Below are 14,913 nucleotides of genomic sequence, written 5' to 3' on the forward strand. Positions count from 1 at the left end.
GTCTAAGCACACCCAGTACACAGAGTGACTTGATACACATGATTTCACTGTAGATACGAGCATCATATACCAGGAATCTCTTGGATCTCAACAAATGGGGTACAATGGTGGTTCTCTTTAAAACTATGTCACAATTAAAACCCTATTATGAAGAAGGAAAATCTGGGTCATTTGAGACTTTCAGCAGGGGATTAGTGCTCTGCTCTCATGGACCCATTAATCCATACCTGGGACTGACAAATACAAGCCTTTCTCAAAAACCAGTCTCCTCTGAAATCTAGTTTGCCTTGTTCTGTCAAGCACTCCCCATCTTTCACTGTGTGAGGCCTCTGGACTCTGTCAATGAGGTCAGGTGTGGTTATCTGACCAGGACCTGGAACCATGAGCCAATATAAACCTCCTGATGGGAGGTGGTGGCAAAAAAGGAGGCGGCAGAGGAAGAAGGTTCTCTCTTCTCCATTACTTAGCGTAGTGTAATGCATCCATAGCAATAACAAACAGTTAAGGCACGGAGCAAGGGGACAGATACATAAGCACAGCGGTAGAGCATTTGCCTAGCATGTTCAAGGTTCTGGGGTTGATCTTCAGCCTACACACACACACACACACACACACACACACACACACACACTTGCAGAGTCAGAGAGAGAGAGAGAGAGAGAGAGAGTAGGGGGAGGAAGAGAGGGAGAGAGAGAGATACAGATAGAGATAGAGAAAGAGGGGGGGAGGAAAGAAGGAAGAGAGAGAGGTCACAAAGTCTATTAAAGAACCAGAAGGAACAACATCATGACATTAGTGCCCACAGCGTGACTCTTAAGACAGCGAAGCCTAAGTTCTCTTCTTGTTCAATTGATTTTTATGCGTAGGAATGTTTTGCCTGAACATATAGATGTGAACTATACATGTGCCTGGTGCATGTGGAGGTCAGAAGAAGGTGCCAGATCTTCTGGAACTGTGAGTGCTGGAAACAGAACCTAGGTTCTCTGCGAGAACAGCAAATGCTCCAAGCCCCCCAGCTTGAGTACTTACTGGAGTTTGGACACTTAATTCTATAGTAATAAAGGATTTACAATCCAGTTTTCCTATGCATAAAATGAGGAAAATAATTTCTATCTAAGGTTCTTAAGAACCCTAAAGACAAATGTGTGCATGCAGAGACACGGTAGTAACAACTTGCTGAGCTAGCTCCCATTTTCACCATCTTCTCCGTCATCACTTCAGTCTCAAAGGAGATTTCTAAACAGAAGCTAAAGGAAACACGCTTGAAGCATGGTTATAATAGTTAATATAGTCTTTATTTACTTAATAATTATACCAGTCAGAACTAATCCCTAGTGCGGGCTCTGGTTGTGACATTGAATTACAGAACAAGAAAAGGAAGGCACTCCCGGGTGTTTAGGAGTTAGGTGAAGAGAACCTGCAGGGCCTCTGGAGAGATGCTAATGTCTGTGTTCATTGGCTGCAGATATATAAGATGTGTTCTAAATATCTGGAGTCTGAAGGGGAAACCACCCAACCTCAGGGGCTCCTACTTCATATAGACAGTGTCATGCCCAGTGCCCTGTGACTGGCCTCCTCTAAAAGCCACATGGTGGGGCTGCTTTCCCAAGAGGCCTGAACAGTGGGTAAACAAACACAAGCCGGAAGTCAGAAGGCCAAATCCTCAGGACAGAACAGCTGACTGTGTCTCGAGCTAAGCCTGCATTCTTCGTTACTCACCATCACACTTTCCAGTTTGAAATTCAGAGGACTTTTCTGTACTTTAAAAAAAAAAATCTCCTCTCTCTCTAAACTGGAAGCTATTTGAATGGAAGTGCTTGTGTCTCTATGTCCTAATGGACAGTTTAAAAACAAGCTGAATGAAGCCGAGCAATGGTGGCCCACGCCTTTAATCCTAGCACTTGGGAGGCAGAGGCAGGTGGATTTCTGAGTTCAAGGCCAGCCTGGTCTATAGAGTAGGTTCCAGGACAGCCAGGGATACACAGAGAAACCCTGTCTCAAAAAACCAAAACCAAACCAGACCAAACCAGACCAAACCAAACCAAAAAAAAAAAAAAAAAAAAAAAAAAACCCCAACCAACCAAAAAAACAAAAAACCAAGCTGAATGAATGAGGAAAATGACTATTAAACTTCAGTAAACTCAAAGCAATGCCCTGAATTTAAGCTTAGGAAAATAGAACAACCTTGCCAGAGTACTGAAGAGGTCATCTGGAGAGTGAGTACCTGAGGACCAGTCTATTCCCTGCTTTCTAACTAAAGAGACTATGTAACCCTAACAAGTTACCAATGGAACAGATATTAGCTGTTCTCAATAAGAATTCCACAGACTTAGTATCTTGGTTTGTTTGTTTGTTTATTTGTTTTTATATATTTTGACAGGGCCTCACATAGCCAAGGATGGCTCAAGCTCACTATGTAGCAGAAGCTGGTCTTGAACTTCTGATCTTTGTGCCTACCTCTACCTTTGATTACAGGTGGTGACATCATGGCCAGCTATTTACAGACTCGGCTGGTTCTCACATATTCATAAAAGAATCCAAATAGGCTCTTCTGTATGCTACCCTCCATACCTAGTCTCTGCACCAAAGGACAACTTGAAAACAAATGGCTCTCACCTCTAGCAGCTCGTCTCCAATCCGCATCCGTCCATCTGCAGCAGCAGGTCCCTCTGGATTAATCCCCACCACGAAGATGCTCATCCGTGACCTGTCCTTATTGCCAGCAAGACTGAGCCCCAGTCCATTCTTGTCCTTTTCCAGTTCGATAATGTGTAATTCTCCCGGCAGGTCTGCATATCGTTGCCTGATCTTTTCTATATTAAACATGAAAAAAAATAGAGCATGAGTCTGCATTAAGGAGACATGAGCACTCTCCCATACTTAGAGCATACAGTTCATCTACAGTACCCTGAGAATAAATCACGTAAGCTTTTCATGGTCTTATGGCTAAGCTATGCTTAGCAATAACTTTTATCTCCACCTGAGTTCAGACTGCCCACGAAGCTTCTCACTTCTCGTTCCCGTTAGCTCAGCCTTTCGTGGACTGTTTCTCCCGCAGGCACATACCAGAATACAGGGACACCACGCTGTGAGCCTCCGCCTTGACAAGAAGGGTTAGAATATCCACTAACAGTGATGCTTGAGCAAAGTATTTGGTTTTAGAGGTAAAGTATTGAATTCATGAGAGTAGAAATAATAACAATTATTAGAAAAAAATCAACAGTTTATTATACTTAAAATATAGTTATATAAAACTGTAAGTTTGTCAAACTAGGGATTGAGTTCAAGGCCATGTGTGTGACTGGCAAGAATGTTTCCACTTGCTAGCAGCCCATACTCTAAAAATATAGAAATAGCATAAATTAACATTGAATAAATGAGTAAAAGAAGGGGAAATTAAGCATGCCCGTTTAGCTGTCAGATGTGGAAGTGATCCACACATGCCCACACAGCCTTCAAACAGGGCAATGTTTTATCTCCGTGGGGTTATAGCCTTCACTATGTCAATGGTCTTAATAGTCATAGTTTATGTGCGTTCAACATCCATCTTTCCATCTTATATTTCACCTTATGTGCTGGCTTTTTTTTTTTTTAAATCAACATGGCACAATGTAGCATCACCTGGGAAGAGGGACACTTAACTAGAAAACGGCCCCATGAGACTGGCTTATAGGCAAGTCTGTGGTGCATTTTCTTGATTATGTGCAAGAGGAAAGCCCAGGCGTGTGGTGCCAGCCCCAGGCGGGTGATCTTGGGTTATATAAGAAAGCAGGCTGCTCAAGCCTTGGTGAGCAAGCTAGCAATCTGCAGTATTCCTTCATGATCGCCTTCAGGTCCTGCCCTGACTTTTCCTCAGGATGGACAATAAACGATAAGCTGGAATAAATCCTTTCTTCCTCAAGTTGCTTTTGGTCCTGGTGTTTATCACAGCAACAGAGAGCAAGCAAGGAAGCCCTGTGACCTGTCACCTCTACATTATGGTCTAAACCTTCTGCCTGCCTGCTGGTTGGGCCACTTTTCACCTGTGCTGGATTCACACAACAAAACCACACTCGTATGCCAGCAGAGAGACTACGGCTCCGGCTGGTCCCTCATTTCACACAGCACCAGCTCGGCAAGTACATTACACAAGTGAAAAGTAAACACAGACAGGTTTGTTTATATGAGACTGGTACAAATCACTGTGGCACGAATTATATGCTGGAAGATGGAAACATATGACAAAGCTGGGTATGATAGGAGGTGCTTTAGGATGCAGGAAGCTGAGGCAGGGGGATCGCCACTTCAATGCCAACCTACGCTACATGTCAAGGTCATGTTTAAAAAAAAAAAAAGAAAAAGAAGAAAACACGAATAAACAAAACGCCAAAGATGTATAATATATATGTGTGTCCAGTTTCAGGGCTGAAGCGATAGCTTACTGAACCAATGGATGAGGCTGAATGGGCAATGACCTCAAGGGCTCCGCTTATCTCTGACCCAGTGCTGGAGTTTCAGACCGAATTCTGGGCTGGAGCCCCCAACTCTGGTCCTCCTGCCTCCACAACTTTACCTACTGAGCGCCCCTCACACACCGCCATCCAGATGCCACATCACTTTCAAGGCTGGTATGACTATTTTGCCACTGCTCGAGGCAGTATGTCATGTAGCCCACGCTGGCTTCACACTCAGTAGGTGGCTGAAGATGATCCTGAACTTCTGACCCTCGGGTCCCATTTCCCAAATGACAGGGTGACCGGGGTGCAACACTTACGTCTGGCACAATCCTCACTTTTCCCTCCCCTGGCAGACAGAGATTCAGCAAGAAATGAAGATTGTGCCCTTAGGAAACCTGTTATGTAACCGCCAATTTGTGGCTTAGATCTGAAATGTCCCACAGCATCTACATGAGGACTTGGTTCTTTAATGGGGCTGAGCCAGGGCATGGGGCCTGACTGGATCAAAATGGTTCTCATTGAATCAGTGAAATAATCCATTATGGATTCATAGCTTAAGGGAATTGGAGGAAAGGGTTTTGTTATAAAAGCAAACCCTCTTTACTTCCTGGCCACCATGGAACAATTTAATATGATTCAAGCTAAGGGCATATTCTGAAGACAGTTAAAAATCACCGTGGCAGGAGCCTAAAGGAGAAAGTTCAAAGTGATGTTAATAGAGAGGGATAGCTATGCATTTTTTAAGGTTAAAGATAAAATAGTTGATAAAAGAGGATACTTCCTTACGTTATATCTATAGGTAGAAGAATATAACAAAGAGAAGATGTTTCGTTTATTAATTCTTTGGAATTAATAAATGAAAGTTTTACAAATAAAGTACAAAAAGACATCGAACTCCAACATATAAACTCAAAAACCTCAGGTATATGAGGAAATGCTCAAGAATGCTTCAAAAAGTTTACAATAGCAAATTAAATGGAATATTTAGGGCAGGGGTTGTAGACCAGAAGTGGAGCCAATTATGTGAGACCCTGGGTTCTATCCCTCCTACATCCCCCAAGTAAATGCTCTATTACAATAGCAAATGAGACATTAAATAAGTGAGGTTATCAAAAGAAAACACACTAACACCCAGGCAGGCATGAAGACTATCAATAGCCTCGGCAGAGATGAAAACACACACAGGGGTTGTAGTGCTGGTAGTCACGGCCACTCCAAACAATTTTGAACTGATGACAAAGCTGTTCTTTTCTTCTTAATTTCCTCTGCCATGAGGGAAACTGCCATTTGAAAGTAAGTAATGTTTTTCTCCTGATGGCATTAAGGAGAAACAAAAACCAAAAAGTACTCAGTCTCCACTGAGATTCCCAAGGAAGAGGCCGACACCATCCTCTACCTTTCAGGTTGCTTCTCTTAGTTACTGCCGGCGAGGGTACCAAGCACAGCTCAAGAGGAGCAAGAGAGCACTGCTCGACCAGTGCTGCCTGTGGATGCAAAGCACAGAGACAGCTTGAAAACTGGCATTCAAGTCACTCCAGCTAGGGATGGTGAAAAAGCTCTGAGGACTGCAGGGCCTGGGCAGTGCACCAGCAAACTTAAAGACAGGATAGCCAAACATCATCAAAAGTGGTAAGTCTCTCATGTTTTTCAAACATACATATTCAGAGCCCTACTGTTAATCTAATGCACCTGAAAACCTGACTCTCATATTAATCAGGTTGGGTCTAAAATGTAGATTGGTTAATCTTACTTTGCGAGTCTAGAAGGTTAATTTTCCCGGCCTGAGTTTTCAATGCCACAGTTAACACTCACTGAGTCAATGAACAAATACGAATGGAATCCACTTCACAGTAAAGTTGTAAAACCAAAGGAATTCATTCCATGAAATCTGTCACATACATACACATGACTAGTTATAACTCTGAGAAATAAAAGCTTCAAGATAAAAAACCCTAGGGGCTGAAACTATTTATTTATTTATTTATTTATTAAAGAAAAAAAAAACTCTAGGGGCTGAAACTATTTTTATTTATTTATTTATTTATTTAGTGCCCCCTCCCCAGGAGTCAAGCTCAGAGCCTTACATATGTGATAATACCCAACCCTGGAGCCACACCCCTAGCCTCCACCACCTAGTGGAGGTGAACAGGAAGATCAATAGTGTCCACAGCTGCAGTCAACTGAAGATAAGACTAGTTGGTACACAGTGCTGGAGCCCTGGGCCACTTCAATGACTCTGCATCAAGCTTGCTCCAGTGCTAACTTACTTAATGCTAAGAGATGGGCTAACAGATGTAACATCCAGTCACACCCTGGACTTTTCACTTTTGTCGACAGAGTGGAGCATCTTGCATCACTTGAGGGTTTACTGACAGTTTGTGGGGCGCCTGGTAAGTTGCAGAGGTGCTGGTGAATCTTCCAATCCACTTTCTTCTCCTCTGGAAAAAATGATCTATCATCCCCGTGTTCCAGACTTTAGAAAGAAGGCTCAAGTCTTAAGTCCCTTGCCAAGGGTGAGCAGCCGGTAGCTGATGAGGCTGTAGCCCAGCTCTCATTGAGTTCTTGTTCTTTCAGCTCACTGCTGCCAGTGCTTTGGTGTGCTAAGCTCAGGCTACACCTACTGAAAGGCACACGCACAGGCTGCCCTATGGCTCTTCAACTGCTCTGCAACCATCTCAACACCACTCCCAAAGGACAGAAAGCCTATTTCAGATCTAAAGTCACAGTGTTGTTCCAAAGAATGCCTCTTTCACTTAAAAGTGGCACCATTTCATCTTTAGATTTATGTTCAAAATGTTTAACTGTTAGGGATGTGGTGGTGGTGGGGGTGAGGTTCAGTTGGCAGAGTGTGCTTCGCACATCCTAGGCCCTGGCATCTCTCCAGAATAAAGCGTATACTTAGCAACACCAGCATGGCCAAATGCCAGCTCAGGACACTCGACTAACATTTCAGCCCCTGCATTTGTTATCCTACAACTTATTTTTAGATTCACAGCTTGAAGAGGATAAAAGAAGACGCTTCTACTTCTTTGATATACTAATTTCTGTATTTTCTCCATCCCTGAGAAAGATGAAACAAACTGTGTAACCGAATTCTGTTTTACAGAGAAAGAAGACTTTAGAGGAAAGGCCTTATAAAAGGCCACGAAGTTAGCATATCCAAAACTTAAAATAAATTGCTTTCTATTAGCTCATCTTACATTCCCCTAACGCTGTTTTTAAGAGAGACTTTAGGTCTCTCCCTCAGTCTGAGGTGCTATGTTTAGAATTCCTACCTCCTCACAATAGCTCCTCACATGAAGGTGACCTCACCACTCGCTCTGCCTCTGAGTCCTTCCCACACAGATGGTATGACTGACAGGCAGCTGAGACAATCCAGCCAGAGCTCTGTTGGGTCTCCTGCACCCATGGGGTCCAGTTTGTTCAGCTTGCCCTTAGATGATGGGGGATCAGTGGCTGTTCCGAAGCTCCCTCCACAACTTTTCTTATTCATTCTATCTTTCTCTTTGAGATAGGTCCTGCTGTGTGACACAGGCAGGCCTTTTGAGATAGGTCCTGCTGTGTGACACAGGCAGGCCTTAAGCTCAGGACCCTTACGTCCTCTTTTAGGAGCTGCAGCAGTCCCCACCCAGCCTGCCCACCTGGGGACTGGTCAGTGTAGTCACTGCCAGCGCTCAGCACACAACACCCCAAACACAGCAGTTGGCCCAGGAGAAGTGCACTAGGAGCCGTTGATAAAACTGCAGAAGAGAGTCCTGCTACTCAGCCCCTCAGGCAGGTCACTGGACCCAGAACTCCTCTTTCTTGATTGAAGCCAAGGATGGTTCCTCTCTGACTTACTCCCTCTCTCCATTACGTGACGGAAAGAACTAGGGAGGCAAGAACCAGAGGACAGGGCATGTAGAATTCCATGTGTGGTACCATCAGACCATCTTCTCCAATCATCTTTCTGTTTGCCTGTCTTCAAAGACAGTTTTCTGATATTTTGGATCTTCATTTCTAAAGGATCCAGTGTCACGTGAAATTTTAGATCAATAAATATTGTGACTGGGACCAGAGAAATGGGTTTAGAAGGTAAAAAATGCTTGTTGCAAAGTTTGGCAACTGAGTTCAGTTCCCAGTATACACATCATAGTAACAGAGAACCAACTAACTCAAGCAATCCTCTGACTGCCATGTGTACCCCACTGCACATGAACAATAAATAAACTAGGAAAAGTTTTTAAAAATGTTCTCTGTTAGTCTGACTTTTTGTCACAGTCGTCTTTGCTATGAACCTTTTGATGGGCAATACAAAGATACAACTCTTCCCCCATACTACATATTAAATGTGATGCTTTTGAAAAGAAATAGTGACTGGGCCCCAGCTGATGAGATTCCACACTGGTGAGCCCGGGCAATGCTTATGAACTGTTTCCATGAGAAGGTACCGATGTGATTCCTGTGGGTCACCATAGAATCTTCTCTCATGCAATGCAGTACATTTCCCAGTAAAGATCCTGACAGTCAATCATGATAATCCAGATACAAGTACCATCTCAGCAAAATTCCCTGTCTCTACTGCCACAACTCAGGATTAAATATGAGGTTCCTTTGGGCCACACAATGCAGAACTTCAAAATCCTAGCCACTTCTCGCTTCCTCCCTACGTTCAAGTACATCCTCCACCAATCCCAGAGCCAAGCCATTTCCAGTAATTGTATTCTAGTCAGTAGGTTTAATGAAAGGTGAACTATAGTTTCAAAAGTGGGGAAAGAAAAGTCAAGTTAGCATGTTGGTCAACCATCAAACTCAGGGTGCATCTTTGAAGCATCAGGACAACATTCCCTAGCTCTGAAGTTTCAATTCTAGGCTGCCAGTCAGCACATGTCAGGAGCTTCAGACATGTGGTTTTACAGCAAGGGAACCCCATGTGGGGCTGAGCTCAGGCCACCACAAGTACTTTCCATGACAACTAGCATGAACACCATGAGCAATGTATTATTATCAACTGGTAGAATTGAGCATACTGTTTTTGTACAATATCCAATAAAATGACAACTTAAAATTCATATATTCTTTTCTGTATACACAAACATATATACATATCCAGACATTAAAAAAATTACAAATTAAATACTAGTTTTAAGCAACAAAAGGTTGTTATAATGATGCAGGATCTTACCACATCTCATTATAGTCTGTGTTCTTCATTGTGGTGCTGGGGTGAACCCAGGCTTCCTACATTCATGCTAGACATGTACCCAACTATTTAGAAACCAGCTCAGTTATAGCATCCTTTTGTTTGTTTATTTATCATTTACTTATTTATTGAGACCATATCACTGCATTGCCTATGTCCCTGAAGAGTTTCTTGAATTCAAGAATCTACCTCTACCACCCAAGAAGCTGAGACCATGGGTACCCGCAAACTGCAAAGGCTCAACTGTTTTGTTGACATTTTTATTGTGTGCAGGACAAGCTCCCTACTTCCCAACAAATCAGAGCTTGACACGACACCTGAGAAACTGGCAGAAACAAGGTCACTCATCGCCCTGAAGCAGGAAATGATGCCTAGAAAGATTTTTTGATCAATTCTCAAGCAGGTTGTTAGGGTCACTGCAGAGATGCCGAGTCTACACTGCGGCTAGGAGCATGTTTCCCTGAAAACACAAGGCTTCAGAGGCGACTCTACACAAACACAGTGGCCCCATTTATCACCATCAGAACACACTCCAAGACGATTTCTATATTAAGTTTATTCCTTTCTTTGGAATTTATTTCCTCTCAAAAGTATTCAATAAAGCTGTTTTCTTTCTTCAGTTATTCTGTACCAGTACCTAAGATGGAAAGATGCTGTTTCTCTAAACACCTCCACAGAGCCAGGGAAGGAATTGTAATTCCCATTTCAAACAACCTGGATGCCCTTCCCTTCAAACAAGAGAAGCGACGAGGAACTAAGTCTCCATCTTCCCTGTAACCCTGGCTCACGCACATACCCTGAATGAATATCAGATCAGTATAATTGGATAGAACAGTTTTATAGCTCTGCTCAGCAGTGAAGTTTGTTTTAAACTTGGATTTTTCCACTCCTGTGATGACGTTATTTGGAAAAACAACAACAAAAACAACCCCCGCCCCCGCCCCCTAATCGCCAGTTACTCATAATTCTCTATCAACACACCAGATGTCTTTTCCTTGTCCAAGAAAGCCAGAAGGATTTCTCTAGTGGGTCTTGGAGTGCTTTGCCATCATCACAGGATATTAGGTGTTGCTAAGTAACAAAGCCTTTCTCCCAGAAAGACACTTAATTCAAGCCACTGCCTAGTATTTTAATAGCAAATGCTCAACGCACTGGAATAAAGACTCAAAGCAGTTTCAGATGGTTTAGCTACTTGATCTGCTTCCAATAACAAAGGCACACAAAGGCAGGATTATAAACATTTTTGCCTGTGCAGTAAGTACAATAATGTCACTTGTTAAAATCAGTTATGATGGAAATCCCAGTCTTTTTTTTTCTTATTTAATAAACAACCTTTAATTTTCAGAGTTAGTGCACACAGGCTTGAAAAGTAAAAATATCTCAAGGAAAAAAAATCACACCACATAAGAAACAAAATGGTAGCTCAAGTGGCAAATCTCAGGTGAAAAGTCACACCTAACAGAAAATGATAACAACACATTAGTGTAAAGAAACTGATATTACAACCCAAAATGCAGGCTATGTAGTATAGTCAATATTTTTGCCAGCATGCAGGCTTGATAACATTATACAAATCTATATAGGAAATTAACAGTCAAAACATGAAACCATGAAGCCATTAAGCATAAGAGTAATGAATATACATGTTGCTCTTATGTGCTAGACAGTGCTCCTAGCATGGACAGCTGAACTCCTCTGGTTTTTATGAAGATTCGGATAGGAAGGAATCCTCAGCTTTACCCAAAGGGAGGTAAAGCAAGGTGAGAATAATGGATTTCAGTGTGACACAGAGCACTGAATGCTGGGCACCCCAGAGAGTTGGCCTCTGGAACCCATGGGAGAGATGGCCAGAACTACACAGTATTTCTATTTAAAAAAATTTCCTTCCCTTCACACATAAGAACTGAATCTGGGTTAGATACAAAAATAAAATAAAATTAAAAATAATAAAATAAGAGAGACAACTTGAGCAAGAATCATTATTTTCTGTAGACAGCACACCAGGTATGTGTAAGAGTGTGGGTGGTCTCCACTAGGAGAGATGTCTACCGTTTCCCCATTAGGTGCATCAAAACTAAACCACCCGACATGCTTACAAAACACTTACACAAGCTTTCTACTAGTGACAAAGTTAAAGTGAACCTTTCTTGTTACACATCATGGTTACCTTTGGCACACTCTAAATCATTGAAGGGAACCTTGACAAGATGCATTTACAGTAAAACAACAACACACAACAACAACAGCAAAACAACCCAAACACATAAGAAAAATGAGACAGAGAAGCAGAAAGACTTGATCAGCAGGCCGGGACTGCTTTATTGGAATAGAAAGCCTCCACCTTTCCTCGGGATGAAGGTTACTCAAGCTTAGAGGGGTGGAGGGACAGGTACGCACATGCACATAGATGCACAAACACACACACAGACACACATAGACACACACAGAGCTACCAGGAAGTTGCAGCTATGGTTTGCAGTTGGCCTGGAAGCAGGAGGTTTGTTTCATCTGGGAACATCAGTTCCTTGCTTCAGCTTCTCTAGCACAGGAGTACAGCTGTGTGCTGCTGCAGCGGTATTTTAAAGTAGTGTATATGTATGTATGAAGTGACAAACTATTTAGGAATGAAAAAAAAAAGAAAAGAAAAATAATGTATAGATGAAAGAAATGCAGAAAAACTTGGTTATTGTTAAATCTTGGTAGACATGATAATACATGTCTCTTAGTTAGGAGTACTATTGTTATGATGAAACACCATGACCCCAGCAAGTTGGGGAGAAAAGGGTTTATTTGGCTGACACTTCTATATTGTAGTCCATCACTGAAAGAAGCCAGGGCAGGAATTCATTGTGGGAGCCTGGAAGAGCTGATGCTGAGGTCATGGGGGGGGGGGTATTGCATACTGGCTTTCTCTCCAGAATTTCTCCAACCTACTTTTTCTTCATAGAACCCAGGACCCATAGAGCCCAGGGGTGGACCCTCACACAGTAACTGGGCCCACTCTCATCCATCACTAATTTAAAAAATGTCCTATAGCTGGATCTAATGGAGACATTTTCTCAATTGAGGCTCCCTCCTTACAGATGACTGAAACTTGGCCTGCAGTTGTGTCAAGTTGACATAAAACTAGCCAGCATAGCCTGCCAGTGGTGGCACACACCTCTAATCCCAGCACTTGGGAGGCAGAGGCAGGCGGATTTCTGAGTTTGAGACCAGTCTGGTCTACAGAGTGAGTTCCAGGACAGCCAAGGCTACACAGAGAAACCCTGTATCAAAAAAAAAAACCAAAACAAAACAAAACAAAACAAAAAACCAAATAAAAAAACAAAACAAAACAAACGAAACCAAACTAAACAAAATAAAAAACCCAAAAGAACAAAAGAATAAAAGAAAACTCTCTCTCTCTCTCTCTCTCTCTCTCTCTATATATATATATATATATATATATATATATACATATATATATATATATAATATATATATATAATATATATATATTATATATATATATATATATATATATATATATATATAATGGAATTCACTATTCTTTTCATGTTCACAAAAGTTGGAACATCTCACAACTGGAAGACAACAGGACAAAATCATCCACACAACCCTGTAACACATAACCGTATTTCTTTTTTGTTTGTTTGTTTGTTTTTTGTTTCTTGTTTTTTGGTTTTTCGAGACAGGGTTTCTCTCTGTAGCCCTGGCTGTCCTGGAACTCACTCTGTAGACCAGGCTGGCCTCGAACTCAGAAATCCGCCTGCCTCTGCCTCCCAAGTGCTAGGATTAAAGGCGTGCACCACCACTGCCCGGCATAACTGTATTTCTTAAAGACCGAGAAGCTGAGGCCAGTATAAGGTTTGGAACCTGCCCAAAGTACAACTCCTCTACAGCATACTAGTGGGGCAGGTTTGGGTGTCCGCCACTCCAAATCCTGTATGCTTCCCCACAATAAAGAGATATGAGCCGCGCGCGCCTTTAATCCCAGCACCTGGGAGGCAGTCTCTAGTTTAGGGAAAAGAGATAAAGAACACGTATCATCTGATGCCAGGTCTGAGTCAGGGAGGCTGACGAGGAGCTATGGCTTGATGCTCAGAGCTCTGAGAGAAGCTCCTGGTTGACACTGGGCTGGCTTAGGGAAACAACAGACAACAGGTGACTGGCTGCCCAGAGCTTCGGACCAGGACAGACATTCCTGGAACTACAGTTAGGAGCAGGAGGTAAGGAAGCTGCAAACCTAGCTAGAGAAGCCGGAACGCCGTGAACAGTGTCAGGGATGAATTAGTACTCAACAGTAGGAAGACTAGGAAGCCTGGTCATCTAGCAGGGCTGAGTTATGCACCCACGAATGACAGGATAGGAACCTAGTTAACGGTATGGAGGGGAAGAGACCAAAAGCAATTTAAGAAGCCAGAGCAGTAATTTAACTTCATTTATTCATTAAAAATTCTGAATGCCAGCTCTGTAACAGACACTATACTACTCACTATGAGGTACATTACATGAAAAAGTAAAGACTGAATCGATACTGTCAAAACCACTGAAAGTTCCAAGTACCATTAGGCTCTTTCAGTTATGGGACAGTGGACAGTGATTTCACGTGTATATCCCTAACCTCTTAATAACCTTGTGAACTTTAGAGGGACAAAGAAGACAGTCCAGAATTCAAAGTCAAGAAAACACTCAGGGTCAGGGAACTTAATCAAAACAAATGGCATATTGAACAACAGAATCCAAAAGTTCCTCACATCAGGACACTTTGACTACTGTCATCTCCACACTGAGGCTCATGCCTCGGGTTGGAAGCCAAGCCACAGCTGGGCTCTCTTCACTTCTCACTTCCACAGGGAGCCCAGCTCCTTCCTTCTTTATCTCAGGTCATGTGACTGAGCACTCAGCCAAAGCCCTCTGGTAAGGAGGTATGGAGATGCTTGCTCTGAGGCAATCATGCAGGGGTGGGTGGGTGGGTGGGGGAGATAGTTGGCAAATGATCAGTCTACAAAGACAAATATAGGTTCATTGACCCCATATGGTTAAAACAACATGAAATCAGGTTAGGCCTGAGGGGAAGTAAATCCACCTCAGTCAGGAAGAAAGCTAACATAGGACCCATGCTCAAGTGCACAGGGTCCCTGCTACACTCTGTACCCATGAGGCTTTGCTGTCAGTTTACTACACCTGTTTCCCGAATTACCGAACCTGGATGAGCTGCGGTAGGGGCTCCATTTTCAGTGCTATCTGGCCTCTCTGTCAACTTACTTCCTGGAGATGAGACCAAGGAGTCAC

General features: G+C 42.8%; 1 protein-coding gene across 5 annotated transcripts in view; it reads right to left on the minus strand.

The window, feature by feature from the left end:
• Patj (PATJ crumbs cell polarity complex component) overlaps positions 1-14,913 on the minus strand; it is a 323,645-nt gene that overhangs the window by 147,257 nt on the left and 161,475 nt on the right. For all 5 annotated transcript variants that reach the window (XM_029475856.2, XM_021159452.3, XM_029475855.1 and 2 more), the window contains exon 28: positions 2,617-2,813. In XM_029475856.2, the coding sequence (XP_029331716.1) occupies positions 2,617-2,813 (197 nt within the window). The remainder of the gene's footprint in view (positions 1-2,616; positions 2,814-14,913) is intronic.

This window comes from Mus caroli, unplaced genomic scaffold, assembly GCF_978045245.1.
Source record: "Mus caroli unplaced genomic scaffold, Mus_caroli_1 scaffold_6, whole genome shotgun sequence".
In the NCBI taxonomy this organism is placed as follows: domain Eukaryota; kingdom Metazoa; phylum Chordata; class Mammalia; order Rodentia; family Muridae; genus Mus; species Mus caroli.